General features: G+C 46.0%; 1 protein-coding gene across 6 annotated transcripts in view; it reads left to right on the top strand.

The window, feature by feature from the left end:
* The first annotated feature begins 3973 nt into the window (after positions 1-3973).
* Positions 3974-18482, top strand: part of AGXT2 (alanine--glyoxylate aminotransferase 2) — a 41043-nt gene continuing 26534 nt past the window's right edge. The window contains exons 1-5 of one of the 6 annotated variants that reach the window (XM_029059927.1): positions 4036-4121; positions 9008-9126; positions 11363-11451; positions 15053-15237; positions 16230-16353. In XM_029059927.1, the coding sequence (XP_028915760.1) occupies positions 11416-11451; positions 15053-15237; positions 16230-16353 (345 nt within the window). In that variant the 5' untranslated portion in view covers positions 4036-4121; positions 9008-9126; positions 11363-11415. Of the gene's footprint in view, positions 4122-9003; positions 9127-11362; positions 11452-15052; positions 15238-16229; positions 16354-18482 lie in introns of all 6 variants that reach the window. The other 5 variants (XM_029059928.1, XM_029059926.1, XM_039911496.1 and 2 more) reach the window with 5 other exon arrangements.

Raw genomic sequence — 18482 nt, 5'->3', positions numbered from 1 at the left:
CCCGGGCTTGGGAGTCAGAGGTCATGGGTTCGAATCCCACCTGCCACTTGGTAGCTGTGTGACTGTAGGCAAGTCACTTCACTTCTCTGTGCCTCAGTTCCCTCAACTGTAAAATGGGGATTAAGACTGTGAGCCTCATGTGGGACAACCTGATTACCCTGTATCTACCCCAGCGCTTAGAACAGTACTCTGCACATAGTAAGCGCTTAACAAATACCAACATTATTACCTACTGAATTATTTGAAGCAGCCAACAGGCTGGCCACTAGAATAACCCTTGGGGCCAGGTAAATTGGCCACTTCTCTATGCAGCCACCACATGTATTACTGGCCAGAAGAGGGTTAGTATTATTAATTATAATAAAAATAATAATACTTAAGTTCTTATTATGTGTCAAGTACCATTCTAAGTTGTCAGACCGTCTCCGTCTCACATGAGGCTCACGCTATTAAGCAGCGTGGCTCAGTGGAAAGCGCCCGGGCTTGGGAGTCAGAGGGCATGGGTTCGAATTCCGCTCTGACACTTGTCAGCTGTGTGACTTTGGGCAAGTCCCTTAACTTCGCTGTGCCTCAGTTACCTCATCTGTAAAATGGGGATTAACTCTGAGCCTCTCATGGGACAACCTGATTACCCTATATCTCCCCCAGCGTTTAGAACAGTGAAGCGCTTAACAAATACCAACATTATTATTAAGCCCCATTTTACAGATCAAAATAAAAAAAATTGGTATTTGTTAAGCGCTTACTATGTGCCAGGTACTGTAGTAAGCGCTGGAGTGGATACAAGCAAATTGGGTTGGACACAGTCCCTGTCCCATGTGGGGCTCACAATCTCAATCAGAAATTGTAGAGATAAGGTAAATGAGGCCCAGAGAAGTGAAGCGATTTACCCAAGGTCACACAGCAGACATGTGACAGAGCAGGTATTAGAACTCAGGTCTTTCTGACTCCCGGGCCGGTCCTCTATCCCCTAAGCCACGCTGTGTTACTGCTCCCTGTACACTGTAAACTCGTTGTGGGCAGGGAACACGTCTGCCAACTCTATTACACTCCCGACAGTTCAATACAGTGCTCAGCACACAGTAAGAGTTCAATATGATTGCTCAATCAATCGCTATTTATTGAGCACTTACTATGTACTGAGTGCTGGGGAGAGTAGTAATAATGTTGGTATTTGTTAAGCTCTTACTATGTGCAGAGCACTGTTCTAAGCGCTGGGGTAGATACAGGGTAATCAGGTTGTCCCACGTGAGGCTCACAGTCTTAATCCCCATTTTACAGATGAGGTAACTGAAGCACAGAGAAGTTAGGTGACCACAGTGACACAGCTGACAAGTGGCAGAGGCAGGATTCGAACCCATGACCTCTGACTCCCAAGCCCGGGCTCTTTTCGCTGAGCCACGCTGCTTGTCAATCAATGCTATTTATTGAGGGCTGACTGTGCGGAGCACTCTACTGAGTGCTTGGGAGAGTAGAAGCAGCATGCCTTAGTGGAAAGAGCATGGGCTTGGGAGTCAGAGGTTGTGAGTTCTAATTCCGCTCCACCACATGTCTGCTGTGTGGCCTTGGGCAAGTCACAATTTCTCTGTGCCTCAGTTACCTCATATGTAAAATGGGGATTAAGACTGTGAGCCCCACGTGGGACAACCTGATTACCCTGTATCTACCCCCAGTCCTTAGAACAGTGCTTGGCACATAGTAAGCACTTAACAAATATCATAATTATTATTAGTAGTAACACAATACAATGATTATCAATGCCATTTGTGGAGCACTGTACTGAGCGCTTGGGAGAGTAGTCCCTGCTCTGCCACTTGCCTGCTGTATGACCTTGGGCAAGTCACTTAACTTCCCTGTGCCTCAGTTACCTCATCTGTAAAATGGGGATTAAGATTGTGAGCCCCACGTGGGAAAACCTGAGTAGCTTGTGTCGCTTAACAGATACCATCATCATTATTATTATTACCCCAGTGCTTAGAACAGTGCTTAGCTCATAGCAGCACTTGAATACCATAATTAGTATTAGTAGTGCTACAATACAGTGATCAATCAACGCAATTTGCAGAGCACTGTACTGAGCGCTTGGGAGAGTAGTCCCGGCTCTGCCACTTGTCTGCTGCGTGACCTTAGGCCAGCCACTTAACTTCTCTGTGCCTCAGTTCCCTCACGTGTAAAATGAGGATGAAGTCTGCGAGCCCCACGTGGGCTTGTATCTTCCCCAGGGCTTAGAACAGTGCTTGGCACAGAGCAAGTGCTTAACAAACACCATCATTAGTAGCAGTACAATAATCAATCAATGCTATTTGCGGAGCTATGTACTGAACGCTTGGGAGAGTAGTACGAGAGAATTAGCGGGCCCGTCCCCTGCCCACAAGCTGTTTGGAGATTGAAAGATTCCTTCCACCCGCCCAGTTCCTCCAGCAGCTGAACGGGAACCTTGGCCATGGTGATTCTTCCCACCTGGGAAAGGGGGAGTCTCCCTGACTTCCCTCCTGCTGCACTGGGAGGCCTGACATGAGGATCCTAGGTGTGGGCTGAGGGGTGGGAGAGGGTCAAAGAAGCCAGACCTCCGGCCAGGGGTCCAGAGGTCGACAGAGAGGGGCTCCCTCGGTAATAATAATAATGATGATGGGATTTGTTAAGCTCTTACTATGTGCCAAGCACTGTTCTAAGCGCTGGGGGAGATCCAAGCTAATCATGTTGTCCCACGTGGGGCTCCCAGTCTTAATCTCAGTTACCTCATCTGGAAAACGGGGTTTAAGACTGTGAACCCCATGTGGGACAGGGACTGTGTCTAACCTGATTAGCTTGTATCCATTCCAGTGCTTAGAACGATGTTTGGCACAGAGTAAGTACTTCACAGATGCCACCGCCATTGTTATAATAATGTTGGTATTTGTTGAGCGTTTACTATGTGCAGAGCACTGTTCTAAGCGCTGGGGGAGATACAGGGTAATCAGGTTGTCCCATGTGAGGCTCACAGTTAATCCCCGTTTTACAGATGAGGTAACTGAGGCCCAGAGAAGTGAAGTGACTTGCCCACAGTCACACAGCTGACAAGGGCCAGAGCCGGAATTCGAACCCATGACCTCTGACTCCCAAGCCCGGGCTCTTTCCACTGAGCCACGCTGCTCCTCTGTTCTCTGCTATGGAGAAGCAGCGTGGCTCAGTGGAAAAAGCCTGGGCTTGGGAGTCAGTTCTAATCCCTACTCCACCGCTAATCTGCCGTGTAACCTTACAAGTCACTTAATTTATCTGTGCCTCAGTTTCCTCATCTGTGAAATGGGGGTTAAAAGTGTGAGCCCCACGTGGGACAACCTGATGACCCAGTACCTACCTCAGCGCTTAGACCAGTGATTGGCACATAGTAAGCGTTTAACAAATACCATTATTATTATTATTATTATTAATCCCCCTTTTGCAGATGAAGTAACAGGCAAAGAGAATAATAATAAGAGTATTAGTTAAGCGATTACTATGTGCCAAGCATTGTTCTAAGCGCTGGGGTAGATACAAGGTCATCAGGTTGTCCCTCGGAGGGCTGACGGTCTTCATCCCCCTTTTACAGATGAGAGAAGTGAGGCCCAGAGAAGTGAAGCGACTCGCCCACAGTCACACAGCAGACAACTGGCGGCGGTGGGATTAGAACCCATTATCTCCGCCTCCCAAATCCGAGCTCTTGCCACTGAACTACGCTGCTCGCCCGCTTCCTTTGGCACCAGGCAAAAGAAAAGAACCTCCCTTGTGGGCTCCTTTTCCTCCTCGCTCACCCCCTACCATTCCTTTTAGATTATTTTTTGGCAGCCCCTTGGTGGTCAGAAAGTGGAGGGAGAGAGCTGAATTACTTGATGGACTCCTCTGCCTTGCCCCGGGCTTGGGTCAGGACTGGACACGTGTCCTAAATTGTTACGCGGGAGGGCCCCGCCCCCTGCCCCTGCCCCCTGCCCCCGCCTGGGACTCAAAGTCCAGCCTCAGCTGGCCACCGGGCCGCATCTGGCCCTGGCCACCCGGGGGGTCGACCTCGGTGGGGAAGATGGGTCGGGGCTGGCGGATCCTGGCTAGGGTCTCTCGCTTGGGGACCTCCCTCCTGGGGACCTCAAAACGGGGGTGCCCCTGCTCTGGTGAGTGAGGGGGACTTGGTGGGGGTGGGGGGGAGGAGGAAGGGGTGTCTCTTTTCCTTCCTAAGGCCCCTCTGCCCTTCCCTGCCTCCCTCAGTTCATTCAGTAGTATTTCTTGAGTGCTTACTTTGTGCAGAGCACTGCACTAAGCGCTTGGAATGTACAATTCTGCTAGAGACAATCAATCCCTGCCCAATTTTCGCCCACCTCCGTCCCAGAGAGCCAGGACTAACTGGGGGGGGGCGGGGGGCACGGAAGGGGCCGGAGTCCACTGTGATGGCCTCTGAAAACCAAAGGCCGTTGTCGACCTTGCAGCTGGCACCCCCTTTTCCCCCCAACCCATGTAGGTACAGCCATCTGGAGAAGCAGCGTGGTCTAGTGGATAGAGCACGGACTGGAAATCGGAAGGACCTGGGTTCTAATCCCCCCTCTGCCATTTGTCTGCTGTGTGACCTTGGGCAAGTCACTTCACTTCTCTTGGCCTCAGTTACCGTAGTTGGAAAATGGGGCTTAAGGCCGTGATCCCCATGTGGGACAGAGACCGTCTAACCTGATTAGCTTATATCTAGGGGAGCAGCGTGGCTTGGGAGTCAGAGGTTGTGGGTTCTAATCCCGGCTCCTCCACTTATCAGCTCTGTGACTTTGGGCAAGTCACTTAACTTCTCTGTGCCTCCGTTACCTCATCTGTAAAATGGGGATTAAGACTGTGAGCCTCACATGGACAACCTGATTACCCTGTATCTACCCCAGTGCTCAGAACAGTGCTCGGCCCATAGTAAGCGCTTAAATACCAACATTATTATATTACCCAGCACTTAGAACGGTGCTTGGCACATAGTAAGTGCTTAACAAATACCAAAATCATTATTATTATCACCCCAGCGCTTAGAATGGTGTTTGGCACATAGTAAGTACTTTTATTATTATTATTATTATCATAAGATATTTGTGGGATCTTCTTCCTCTCCCAGGCATAGACTACTGAGGCATGAGTGCCCCCAAGCACCTCAGTGCTGGAGTTGAGCTAGGAGCCAGGCTGCGTGTGGACAGTTGGAAAGTTGTTTTAAAAGAGTTGGGAGAAATGTCTTGTTGTGTGCTTTCTGGTCATTAATGAGTCAGAGCGAGTTGCCCCATCCCACCTTGTGAATTGAGGGAGTGGTGTTTTGAATCCCACTCACGGGTGTGGGAAGGGAGGGAGGAGGAGGTGTTGGGTTTTGCTGATCTGCTGAAACCTTTCCCCACCACCCACCCCAGTTTGGAGGTGTGGCCCGAGATGAGGAGGGGCAAGGGCAGGTTAAGCCTGGGAGAGTGGTCTCTGTCATCCTGCCTCCTTTCTCCTTTGATTCCATGTTCTTCTCCCTCCCTAAAGCCCATATTTCCATTTACTGGCTTTTGGTGCCTACAATCAGTTTTAATGATATTTGAATGCTCCACTGCATTCAGAACACTGTACTAAGTGCTTGAGAGATTATGATACAATTGGCAGACAATAATAATAATTATGGTATTTAAGCACTTACTGTGTGCCAAGCACTCTTCGAAGCACTGGAGATTCCTGCCCTAAATTCACAGTCTAGCAGAGGAGAGGAACACTAAAAGTACTGTTAAAGGGCCATAACAGTTTAAAGAGATATACATGAATGTTCTTCACCCTCTGGACTGTAAATTCATTGTGGGCAGAAAACACGTTTACCATTCATTCATTCGATCGTTTTTACTGAGCACTTATGTGCAGAGCACTGTACTAAGCGCTTGGGAGAGTATAATACAATAATAGACACACTCCCGGCCCCCAAGGAATTTACATTCTAGAGGGGGAGAGATAGACATACCAACTTTCTACTCTCCCAAGTGCTTAGTACAGTGCTTTGCACACAGAAAGTACTCAAATACCACTGGTGGTGATGATAAATGTTATGGTTGGGGGAAGGAGTATTCAATCATTTATTGAGTGCTTACTGTGTGTAACGTGCTTAGAACAGTGCTTGGCGCATAGTAAGCTCTTAACAAATACCATCATCATCAAAGCACTGTACTAAGTGGTTGGGGGAGTACCATATAACAACAAAAAGACACATTCCCAACCCACATTGAGCTATAAAGTTAATTACCTGAATACTTACGTAATGCCAGGAGGCTGGGAGGGTGGGGACAGGATGAGGAGTTGTGATTTTAGAAGGAAGCTAAAAGTGGGGAGAGCAGTGACCTGCCAGATATAAAGAAGGAAGGGGGGTGTGAGCAAGAGGTCAATCAACGATATGTTGAGCTCATTGCGGGCAGGAAATGTCCACCGTTCATTCATTCAATCATCCAGTACTATTTATTGAGCGCTTACTATGTGCAGAGCACTGTACTAAGTGCTTGGAATGTACAATTCGGTAACAGATAGAGACTGTTCCTGCCCTTTGACGGGTTTACAGTCATTCATTCAATCAATCATATATTTATTCATTCAATAGTATTTATTGAGCGCTTACTATGTGCAGAGCACTGTGCGAAGTGCTTGAAATGTACAATTCGGTAACAGATAGAGACAGTCCCTGCCCTTTGATGGGTTTACAGTTTACAGTCTGTCCGGGAGACGGACAGACAAGAACAATAGCAATAAATAGAATCAAGGGGATGTACATCTCATTAAAACTGCTTACTATGCACAGAACATTGTACCAAGTGCTTCGGAGAGTTACAGAACCACAGAACTAGCAGGCATTCCCTGCCCATAACATGCTTACAGTCTAGAGGGGGAGACAGATGATATAATGTTGGTATTTGTTAAGCGCTTACTTTGTGCAAAGCACTGTTCTAAGCTCTGGGGTAGATATAGGGTAATCAGGTTGTCCCATGTGAGGCTCACAGTTAATCTTACAGATGAGGTAACAGGCACAGAGAAGTGAAGTGACTTGCCCAAAGTCACACAGCTGACAAGTGTCAGAGCTGAGATTCGAACTCATGACCTCTAACTCCCAAGCCCGGGCTCTTTCCACTGAGCCATGCTGCTTCTCTATGAAGAGATAAGTCATTCATAATACATAATTTAAAGCCCTGTACATAAACTTTGTGGGGTTGGGGATGGAGTGGCCTATCAAAGTTACAATCCAAGTGTATAGGTCAATGATCCAAACAATAATAGTAATAGTAATAATCTTGGTAATTGTGAAGTGCTTACTATGTGCAGAGCACTGTTCTAAGCACTGGGGTAGATACAGGGTAATCAGGTTGTCCCACATGAGGCTCACAGTCTTAATCCCCATTTACAAATGGGGTAACGGAGCTACAGAGAAGTTAGGTGACTTGCCCACAGTCCCACAGCTGACAAGTGTCAGAGATGGGATTTGAACCCATGACCTCTGACTCCCAAGTCTGCAATCTTTCCACTGAGCCACGCTGCTTCCCTAGGACGAGGCGCAGCAAGTGGCTTGAGAGGAGCAAAGGGTGGGGGCTGGAGTGTAGTGGGGAGAGAGCTGATTTAAGTGCCTTAAAGCTAAGGCTCAGGAGTTTGTGCGTCTGAGAAAGAGCTCTTCCTAAACCTGGTGCAGTTCCAAAGTGCAGCTGGGACTTCATGCCCTGCTTTGCTCAGCAGCAGACACACCCGAGTGCCTCAGAGAATCCAAGCATAGGTCAGAGGGAATGGGAGCCAGACTAAGCTCCTCCTTTCCTCTTCTCCCACTCCCTTCGGCGTCACCCTGATCTGCTCCCTTTATTCACCCGCCCCCCCGCCTTCCCAGCCCCTTAGCACTTATGTACATATCTGCAATGTATCTATATTAATGTCTGTCACCCCCTCTAGACTGTAAGCTTGCTGTAGGCAGGGAGTATATCTGTTTATTGTTATATTGTGCTCTCCAAACCCTTTGGTACAGTGCTCTGCACACAGTAAGCCCTCAATAGGATTGAATGAAGGAATCAATGACTGCTTTTCAGAACATCTCTAAAGCGAAGAGGGGAGACTCAATCAGTCACGTTTGAGTGCTTACAGTGTGCAGGGCACCGTGCTGGGCACTTGGGAGAGTACATTATAACAGAGTTGGTCGAGGCATTCCCTGCCCACAAGGGGCTTACAGACTAGTGGGTGAGACAGACATTTAATATAAATTAATTACGGCTATGTACGTAAGTGTCGAGGGTGGGGTGAGGACGTCACCAGAGCTACCACTTTACCCAACATCTCCCTTGCCCTCCTTCCTTCCCTCCTGTGAGTTGGACGTGCAGGAAGGAGCATACCCCGGCCTACTGCTGTCTTTATTGAATGAGATTCTAACAGTCGCATGTTTACCTTAAACTTTACTAGTGGTTGCATTAACAGAGTTGGCAACAGTGAGTGCATGCGTGGAGTGGTAGAAGTCAAAGATAGTGTTTACCTTGGAGTTTATTATTTAATGGAGTTTATTCCCTTCAAGTGGCCTGACCAGGACAGGAGAAATTTAATATCTCTTATTTAATGGAAGGCAAGCAGACATAAATTGCCAACATCTGTAAGTTGAAAGGAAGAGGAGTGATACAAAGGATAGAAAACACAAATTAATTAAACTCACAGTTCTGGAAACCTAGAGGCCCATGTGTGCGAAGATGGGAGACTCTGAGGGGGGAAGGGTAGAGATCAAGCAGAGTAGAGGGGGCTAGGTCAGGGAATGCCTCTTGGAGAAGAGGAGGGAACATGGAACCTGGGCACTCATGAAAGCCTTCTAGAACAAGTCCAAGTGGATCCCTGCCTGCAAGAGCCAAACAGTTCTAAGATCAATATGCAATCAATTCTAGAATGCAGGGAGCTGCTCTCCTGAAGAACTCTCACATTTCAGGAGACTCACCCTAGGGTTCCAGTAGTACCTGTTACAAACACACACCCCCCCAATCCATTTCTTCTGACATCCTATCCTATCCTAATAAGACAGGTGGACACTGCGGATGCTGTGGGAAGAACCTTACCAGATAACATCCTTTCTGAATTGTGAAATGGAAATGTGTTATTGAAGGCTAATATCCAGTTGAAAAGAACATTAGTGAGGTCCAGGTTAGTTGGATTTTTCAAAAATCAGAATCCTGAAATTCATGCTGGTTCTTGTGCCCAATAGCGCTTTTTTTTTTTTTATGTCTTGTTCCCAAGAAACACCTCTCACCTGAAGAGATCCTGAAGCAGTTACAAGATGCAGAGAATTCTACTGTTGATGTGGACTTTTGTCTAGGATGAGAGATGGTTGCTAAGGAACAATGTTGTTGGAGGAGTGTTGTTTGGGATGTAGGGCTGTGCTTAGGATTTCCTGACTTTCTCCCCATCACTTTAAAATGTTTCCTTTTCCATTCCCTCCCGCATTCACATATGCGTAACCTATAATCATTACCATACTACAGTGGGGAAAATTACTGCTATGAAATTTATGTGGATTATTTGTTTCTCTCAAAGTGAACTGTCCCAGTCACCATGGTCACATCTTGGTTTTTTTTTTTCCACTTCCCAAAACGCAGGATAAGCGAATGTGAAAACCATTAGCATTTGACAAAGAAACCATCCAAGACTAATAATTAGGAACTGCTCTTCTGAAAAGTGGCTCCCTTCAGAGGCCTGGCCTGGCCAGGAGAAATTGTGAGGATGGGTGAATGAGGGGAGTTGGAAGCCATGGATGGGTGAATGAGGGGAGTTGGAAGCCATCGTTTAGACTGAGCCCGTTTTTGGGCAGTGATCGTCACCATCCGTTACCAAATTGTACATTACAAGTGCTTAGTACACTGCTCTGCACATAGTAAGCACTCAATGAATACGATTGAATTAATGAATCATTGTTTTGCATTCAAATGAACAGCCCTACAGTTGGCTCAGAAAACAGTTCTGTCCCAGAGGAGCAGTGATGTTCTGGAGGGTCAGGGGATTTGGACCCCTTAGGCAGAGCCCGTGGCCCCCACTCCCAATAGAGCAATCCCCTCCCCTACCTACAAAAGGCCCATCACCAGCAATGTGCCAAGCTGAACCTGAAAGTTTCATGCCAATCCACTCAGGGGTCCACTAGAATTGAGCCTATCTGGGTAATTCAAGAGAAAAGAGAATCCCCACTTGAGCATCAATTATCTGCTGAAGGTGATTTGTTTGAAGGTCTCTCTTGACTTTTCCTCTCCATAGGATCAGGAACTGCTGACTTGAAACTTTTTGAGAATTGCCTCTCTGTCAAACAAGGGACTGTTTCTCTCATATTTTACCTTTCCACATTTCTTTCTTCCTTTAATTTTGTATTCCAGAGAGACTGTAAGCCAAATAAGCAGGTTTGATTTTTAGCATTGGAGAATGATTTATACCAAAATAATTAGGAACACTTGGTTTCTCAGAAACACCATAAGATTTTACATTCTAGAGTAAGGCATAATAGATCCCTGAAGAAAATCACTTAAAGAGTAGTTCTCAGAAAACCTATTTTTTTTCTTATTTAAAGTAGATAATAAACCCATTTGCTTTTAGTGGGCTCAAAGCAAATTAATGATTTAAAAGCAAAAAAAGAATGCCAATGGGATGTTTTGGAAGGAAAAATCTGCTTGAAGGCGTTCCTTTGAAGTTTAATTGAAAAGCACATTTGTTCTGCATATTTACTCATCAAATGATTCAACAATCTTCCCCACATCTTTGGTTCCACACGGATTGTCACCTTTATGTCTATAGGCTCAAGACTCCCATTCCATCATGTCCTCCTCTTCCCTATTTATTTATTCCCACTGCTCCCTGGAACCTCATCTTTGGACTAGCCTCTGCTTAGGCTTTCTCTCCCCATTTTATCAGTAATCATTTTCAAACACCGCAGTGTCTGCCGTGATGACCCATCCAGGCTCCCAACAGCAACACTTAAAAAATTCAACTGGGACCTAATTTCAAATGATTTTTAAAAGAATTATGAAAGAAAACCAGCCACTATAAGTCTCAGATAGCCCTTCCATGGGCCAAGGCAGCAGTGCAGCAGTTCCCCACCCTGTAATCCCAGTGGGAGATTTTAGGAGTCCGCCGCTCCCCCAACCATCTCCCTGCCACCCCCTTGCTGGAAGAAAAATGGGGTTAGGGATGCACTCAATGCCCTACTTCATTATTGCTTCCAATGCTTTTCTTCCTACCCAACCCTCCCTTGGCAATGGTGATCATGAGAGAGCAAGTTGTACGCTCTTGACCTGGTTTTGATCGGCCCGCCAAGAAAATTGCTACACAGCGAGGCTTTATTTCTGATATGTACTCTATTTACATGGTTTGATATGATCCTACTTCATTTGGCTTCTAGTAGGCGTCCTCTGGAACACTGAAGCAAAGAAAAGTCTTCACACATCACCCAAAATGCCGCCCTGTGACTTTACACCTGAAAAATATGAGGTAAGTTTTGGGACTATGGTGGCCACCAAAGAAGGTGTCTTATTCCTTTATAATAATTTCCCTTATTATAAAGGAAGCAGCATGGCTCAGTGGAAAGAGCCCGGGCTTGGGAGTCAGAAGTCATGGGTTTGAATTTCTGCTCTGCCACTTGTCAGCTGTGTGACTGAGGGCAAGTCACTTAACTTCTCTGTGCCTCAGTGCCCTCATCTGTAAAATGGGGATTAAGACTGTGAGCCTCACGTGGGACAACCTGATTACCCAGTATCTACCCCAGCGCTTAGAACAGTGCTCTGCACATAGTAAGCGTTTAACAAATACCAACATTATAATTATTATTATTCCCCGTGGGCTGGATGAGCAGTAGAGTCCCCAGGATTTACTTCTGTTGGGGTTTTCCTAATTGAGTTCAGGAAGGACTTGAGTTCCTCGGGTCCCTGGCAAATCATCATCCCTATCTCTCTTACCCCTGCAGAAACAGGAAAAGTCAGAACAAGAACCACAGATTCCTGAGGGGTAGAATAATGATGAATAATTCTGTAACTTAAGACTTGGGTTCCGGGGTAAGTGCTAGGCTATCAGACCAGGCTTAGTCCTTATCTCACATGGGATTTCCATTTTAGAGATTAGGTAACTGAGACCCAGAGAGACTTAGTGACTTGGACAAGGTCACATATCAGTCCAGTAGCAGAGCAAGGACTAAGACCAGATCTCCTGACTTCCATTTCTTTCCACTAAACCAAGCTGGGGCTAGAAGTAGGAAAATGGAAAGAAGGGAAGGAAACCTGTTGGGTAGCCATAACTCCAGCCAAAGCCACCACTTCTCCCTCCCCAAGCCATTAGAGAGACAACATAAGTAACGGAAAGAGAACAGTTCTGGGAGCCGGAATCAGTCAATAGTATATAGTGAATGCTTATTGTGCAGAACTGTGTACTATGTGTGTGGGAGAGTGCAATAGAGGTAATAGACCTAATGCCAGACTGAAAGGAGCTAAAATCTAGAAGCCTTAGATTCTAGACCCCTCCCTGGTTCCAAGTGACTTTGGGCCAGTCATTTCATTTCTGTGAATTGTGTGAATGCCTCTCACAGGAATATTGTAAGGAGAAAGTAAGCTCTCTGCTATGAAAGCACATTAGTGTTTGAATTTGGTGTGTAAAATTGTGTGACTGCTTCTCCAAAGAATATTGTAGGAATAAAGTAAGCTCTCTGCTATGAAAGCACATTAGTGTTTGAATTTGGTGTGTAAAATTGTGTGACCCAAAGAATATTGTAAGAATAAAGTAAGCTCTCTGCTATGAAAGCACTCTAGTAAAGGTCCTCTCCACACTCAAGGGATTCTTCAAACTTTGGGAAGCTGAAGCCCTCATCTTGATTTCTCCCACTTCTCCATGCACTTTTCTGTGACTTTTTCACTCATTCAGTCATATTGTGTGCAAAGCATACTGTGTGCAAAGCACTGTACAAAGTGGTTGGGAGAATACACCACAACAGACACCCTCCCTGCCCACAACGAGCTCACAGTCTAGAGGACTGTTAGTGAAGAGAGGAGGTTCACTCTAAGCTGTAAATGGAGAGTATCTAGCTTCCCTCATGGGACTGTAGGATTTATTTGAAATTATACAAGATTGACTGAACTTGACCAGAATTTTTCCTTTTAATTAGAAAGAAAAAATGTTCCTCCTCCTCCTCCTGGGTGGCTAGGGTGCTCGTGGAGAGGTGGAGAGGTGGTCCCTGTTGAACTCCAAGCACCCTCATCAAGCTCTGCAGCCGGAATGCTAACATAAATCATTTGCATACCCAGTACCCTCTAAGGGCACGGCCCTGGGATGGGTTCTAATCCCAACTCTGCCACTTGTTTGCTGGGTGCCCTTGGGCAAGGAACTTCACTTTTCTATGCCTCAGTTACCTCATCTGTAAAATGGGGATGAAGACTGTGAGCCCTGTAAAGGACGGGGACTGTGTCGGACCCGATTTACTTGCATCCACCCTAGCGATTAGTACAGTGTCTAGTGAGTGCTTCACAGATACCATTATTATTGCAAGGGGTTTATAATCTAACTGGGGAGATTGATTGACGTGGACCATTCACAGAAATATTATGGCTGCTGTTGGAGAAAGTATGAAAAAGTACTTCTGTTGAGTAACATAAATGATAATGGCAGGTGCTAAGTGGCTCTGATGTGGAGACATGGAGCTTGATTGGGCAATGTAATCCAGAGGACATGGGATTTCAGGAGGGCTTAGAAGGGAAGAGCTGTGGTCTGGCAGATCTGTAAATGTTTAGCATAGTGCTCTGCACCCAGTAAGCCTTCAATAGTTATGATTGACTGATTCGAATGGGGAGGATGTTCTGGCCCAGAGGAAAGGTGGGAGCAAAGAGGCAGTGGAATTGGGAATGGAGGGAAGTCAAGAAGAATTCCTGGGGGAAGTATGAAGCTTGAGACCTAGGATGATTTGGAAGAAGATTTGATGGATTTGAAGAGGGAGGGAGTTCTAGACAGAAGATACTACATAAACCTGGGATTAGAGGCAGGAGAGTCAGGGGTGATTTACAATTGTATTTATTGAACCCTTACTGTGTGCTCAATATTTATTGTATTTATGGAACACTTACTGTGTGCAGAGCACTGTACTAAGTGCTTTGGAGCAGCGTGGCTCAGTGGAAAGAGCCTGGGCTTGGCAGTCAGAGGTCATGCGTTCAAATCCTGGCTCTGCCACTTGTCAGCTGTGTGACTCTGGGCAAGTCACTTAACTTCTCTGTGCCTCAGTTACCTCATCTGTAAAATGGGGATTAACTGTGAGCCTCACGTGGGACAACCTGATTACCCTGTATCTACCCCAGTGCTTAGAACAGTGCTCGGCACATAGTAAGTGCTTAACAAATACCACCATTATTATTATTACAATATAAGAGTTGGTAAACATGTTCCCCGCCCACAGTGAGCTTACCACCTAGAGGGGGAGCTGTTTATATTAATTTATATTTACATTTATATTAATATAAGTTACAAATGTGTACATAAGTGCTGTGGGGAGGAGGGGGCAAATAGAGGGTGCAAATACACACGCAAGGGTGACGCAGAAGGGAGAGGGAGAAGAGGAAAATAGGGCTTAGTCAAGGAAGGCTTATTGGAGGAGGTGGGTCTTCAATAAGGCTTTGAAGGTGATAAAGTGACTCTGAAAGCAACAGAGCTGGGATCTAGCAAAAGAGATATGTAAGAAGGAGAAAACTGATGGACTGCCTTTAAGGCAGGAAGGCTTGATGTGAAAAGGAATGTTCCTAGAGAGCAGGGATCATAACTCCACTACATTGTACACTCCCAAGTGCTTAATACAGTGCTCTGGACTCAGTGAGTGTTTAGTAAATACCATTAACTGAATGGTCAACCAGTGGAGATTTTTGAAGAATTAAGTGATTTATGTAGAATAGCATTTTAGGAAAATGACCTGGGCAGCTGCATTAAAAGTGACATGAGGAGGTGAGAAACCGGAGACTGAAAAGACCAAAGTGCTTTTTGAGAGTTGTAGCGGGTCGGCTGAGTTAGGTATTCCTGATGAGAAAAAGCAAAGACTAACTAAGGCTAATTGTCTGTCTTTCTACAGTCCTATCCTTATGCCCACATTCTGGAGGTACAGAAGGAGAATCTTTCCCCAATGGCCACCACTTTTTACCAGAAGCCCTTGCTACTCAATCAGGGTCACATGCAGTGGCTCTTTGACTTCGAAGGCCGGCGATACCTTGACTTCTTTGCGGGAATTGTCACCGTCAGTGTTGGCCACTGCCACCCGTGAGTACTTGCGGGAATGGGGGAGATTTCACAATCAGGAAAAATTAAAATCTCAGGAGTTTTCAGGAACTTGAGCTGGCCCTTGTGCTTATCTAGTCTATGCCACTTCCCACCCACCCAGTTCCTTCCCCAAAGTTGGTGTTCTTCATCACCCAAATCCTACGATGAAATGGATTCTTAATTCTCAATATTTTTCTTTGGTTTGGACTTTATATATTTTCACTCGTCACGTAATATGGGCTGTTCATCAACCAAAGGGTTGATGAGCATTTATAATTTTTATTGGATGCTCAGAATCAATCACATGTACTGAACACTTATTGTTTACAGAGCACTAATAATGATGGTATTTAAGTGCTTACTATGTGCCAGGCACTGTACTAAGTGCTCGGATAGATACAAGCTAACAGCTTTGACAAACTTCCTGCTCATATAGGGCTCATAGTCTTAATCCCCATCTTCCATATGAGGTAACTGAGGCACAGAGGAGTTAAATGACTTGCCCAAGACCATATAGAAGACAAACGCTACAGCTAGAGTAGCAGGAGCCGGCAGGGAGTGTGGACAGAAAAGGTCTGTGGCTGTGATTTTTCTTTTAAAAAGAGAAGTAAGCCTTCCACAGGCTTATATTCCAACCATTTTATTTACTTTTCCAAATGAATTTGAAGGCAGAGTAGAAAATACTTGTTTCAAGATTTTTGAAAAAAACCCCAACAAAACAGTACTCCCTTTATTTTGAAGGAAATTGATTTTTTTTCCCTATCTCCCATTTGAACAACAAACACGTGGTCTGGGGAAAGAAAACACAAGGAGGAAACGTAAAACAAGGGTAGCCTTCCTTTATACCACCCCCTGCCTCCTGACGCACACCCAAAATGTCTGTTCAGATCTCTCCACTTGAATACCAGAATTCCTGGGCTTCTCAGCCCTTGAAGCTTCCAGAAACGTGTGCGGTGTCGGGTTTCAAGACTTTCCTTCCCTCTTGCATTCAGGAAGGTAATGGCAGCAGCAAAGAAACAACTTGGACGCTTGTGGCACACGAGCAGCGTCTACCTACATCCCGCCATCCATGAATATGCTGAAAAACTCACGGCACATCTCCCTGGGTCACTTAAGGTACTTCCATGCTCACACTTTATCAGTCGTACCTGATGAGGAGGAGGGTGGGTAAGCTCTTTGGTTAAAACAGAGAAGGGTAATAACTGTCCATACCCTTAACTGAAAAGGAAGAAAGATGTTTGTAGCACCTTCTGCTAAAACATTGCTATTTATTGGGTGCCTACTATGTGCAGACCACTGTACTAAGCACTTGGGAGAGCACAGTACAAAAGAATTAGCAGACCTGTCCCCCCCACCCTTCCAAAACAAGTTTATCATCTAGCAAAGCAGCTTCAGCTCTGGGACCCCAATGGATTATTGCTGACTTGAGAGCAGACAATAAGCCCTAAGGAATCTGGATGGGCTCCTTCATCTTAGTTATTGCCTGTCTCCTCCTACCCCAACTCCAGAGTTGCTGCTAATGCGTGCACTTCTCTGCCTTGTGTGAAAAGAATTTACAAAATCACTTGGCTCCATTTCTAGCATTTTGTAAAGAGAGTGTGTGTGTGTGTGTGTGTGTCTCCACCTGTCTGTTCCTTTCACCCAGAATAGTTATTCTCTCCAAACCTGCATAAGTTCCTTCCCTGCTTCAGCTTCTTGGAGTGGTTTGGAATGTTTTCAAGCAAGGAGTTCATATAAAAATGTATTGGGTTTTGTTCAGTTGCCGGGGGTGAAATTGGGTAAGGTGGAAAGCTTGAACTCCTGTGCTTCTGTTCTCAAACCTGTTGAATGCCCCTCTTCCCCACCGTGTGAAGGGGGCAGGGTGGAATAATTCTGGCACCACTTGCTTCCTCCCTCCACACTAGGACAGGGTCCAGAAGCAGCGTGGCTTAGTGGTAAGAGCACAGGCTTGGGAGTCAGATTTCATGGGTTCTAATCCCGGCTCCACCACTTATCAGCTGGGTGAGTTTGGGCAAGTTGCTTAACTTCTCTGTGTCTGTTACCTCATCTGTCAAAAGGGGGTTAAGACTGTGAGCACCACATGGGACAACCTGATGACCCTGTATCCACCCCAATGCTTAGAACAGTGCTTGGCACATAGTAAGCACTTAACAAATACCTTTATTATTATTATTATTATATGCAGCCTTCGTTTCTGCTTCACTCTTCTCCCACACTCCCTACCCTCCAACAACATGACTGGGTGAGGTCTTGAGGGACAGCTGATGGACGGCCAGACCCTTAAGTCTCCATCCATAGCAGTTATGTGTGAGGTTCAAAAATGGGAGATGAGGCAATCTAGTGGGAGAAGCCAGGGACAGAGAGATGGAAGACTCGAGTGCTAATCTCAGCTCTGCCACTCACCTGCTGTGTGATCTGGGGCAGGTCACTTGACTTCTCTGGACCTCAGTTTCCTCATCTATAAAATGGGGAGAAGGTATCTGCTTGCCTTTCTAGATGGGGAACTTTGTGTGGGACAAAGATTGGAGTCTGATCTGATTCTCTGGCATCTACCACAGCAGTCCACAGAATGCTTGTGAGCACTCTATAAATATCATAATAGTAAAAAGGGACTATAAGGAAGGGAGAGTATGGGAGTTAGGTTTTCTTTCTGCTCCCATAGTAGTGGCAGACATCCTTGGTTGGGAGAGCTAGATTTATTAATTTGGAGAGGGCCAAGGCGAGCTAATTTTTGCCTTTGAAGATACTTTTTGCCCTTTGTGTACTCTGGCTCCACTGTGGGCAATATTTCTTCAGACAAAAGTTTCATTCTTCTAAGAAATGTCTTGCGGGCGAGAAGAGTTCACGTGAAGGGCTATGGAAAGCACTTTCCACTGCTGAGATGCACAACCTGAAAGAAGACAAGCCAAGCAGGAGGTAGGGAGAGCCCAGGAGAACATCTGGAGAGAGGAAAAAGCAGCAGAGAAGCAGTGTGGCTCAGTGAAAAGAGCCCGGGCTTGGCAGTCAGAGGTCATGGGTTCTAATCCCGGCTCTGCCACTTGTCAGCTGTGTGACTTTGGGCAAGTCACTTCACTTCTCGGGGCCTCAGTTACCTCATCTGTAAAATGGGGATTAAGACTGTGAGCCCCATGTGGGACAACCTAATTACCTTATATTCCCTCAGCGCTTAGAACAGTGCTTGGCACATAGTAAGCACTTAACAAATGCCATCCAAAAAGGGGCAGAAGGTCCCGGAACGGCCATGA

The sequence above is a fragment of the Ornithorhynchus anatinus genome, chromosome 3 (assembly GCF_004115215.2).
Source record: "Ornithorhynchus anatinus isolate Pmale09 chromosome 3, mOrnAna1.pri.v4, whole genome shotgun sequence".
Taxonomy (NCBI): domain Eukaryota; kingdom Metazoa; phylum Chordata; class Mammalia; order Monotremata; family Ornithorhynchidae; genus Ornithorhynchus; species Ornithorhynchus anatinus.
Note: the sequence above shows the minus strand (reverse complement) of the source record. Positions and strands in the feature narration are given on the sequence as shown.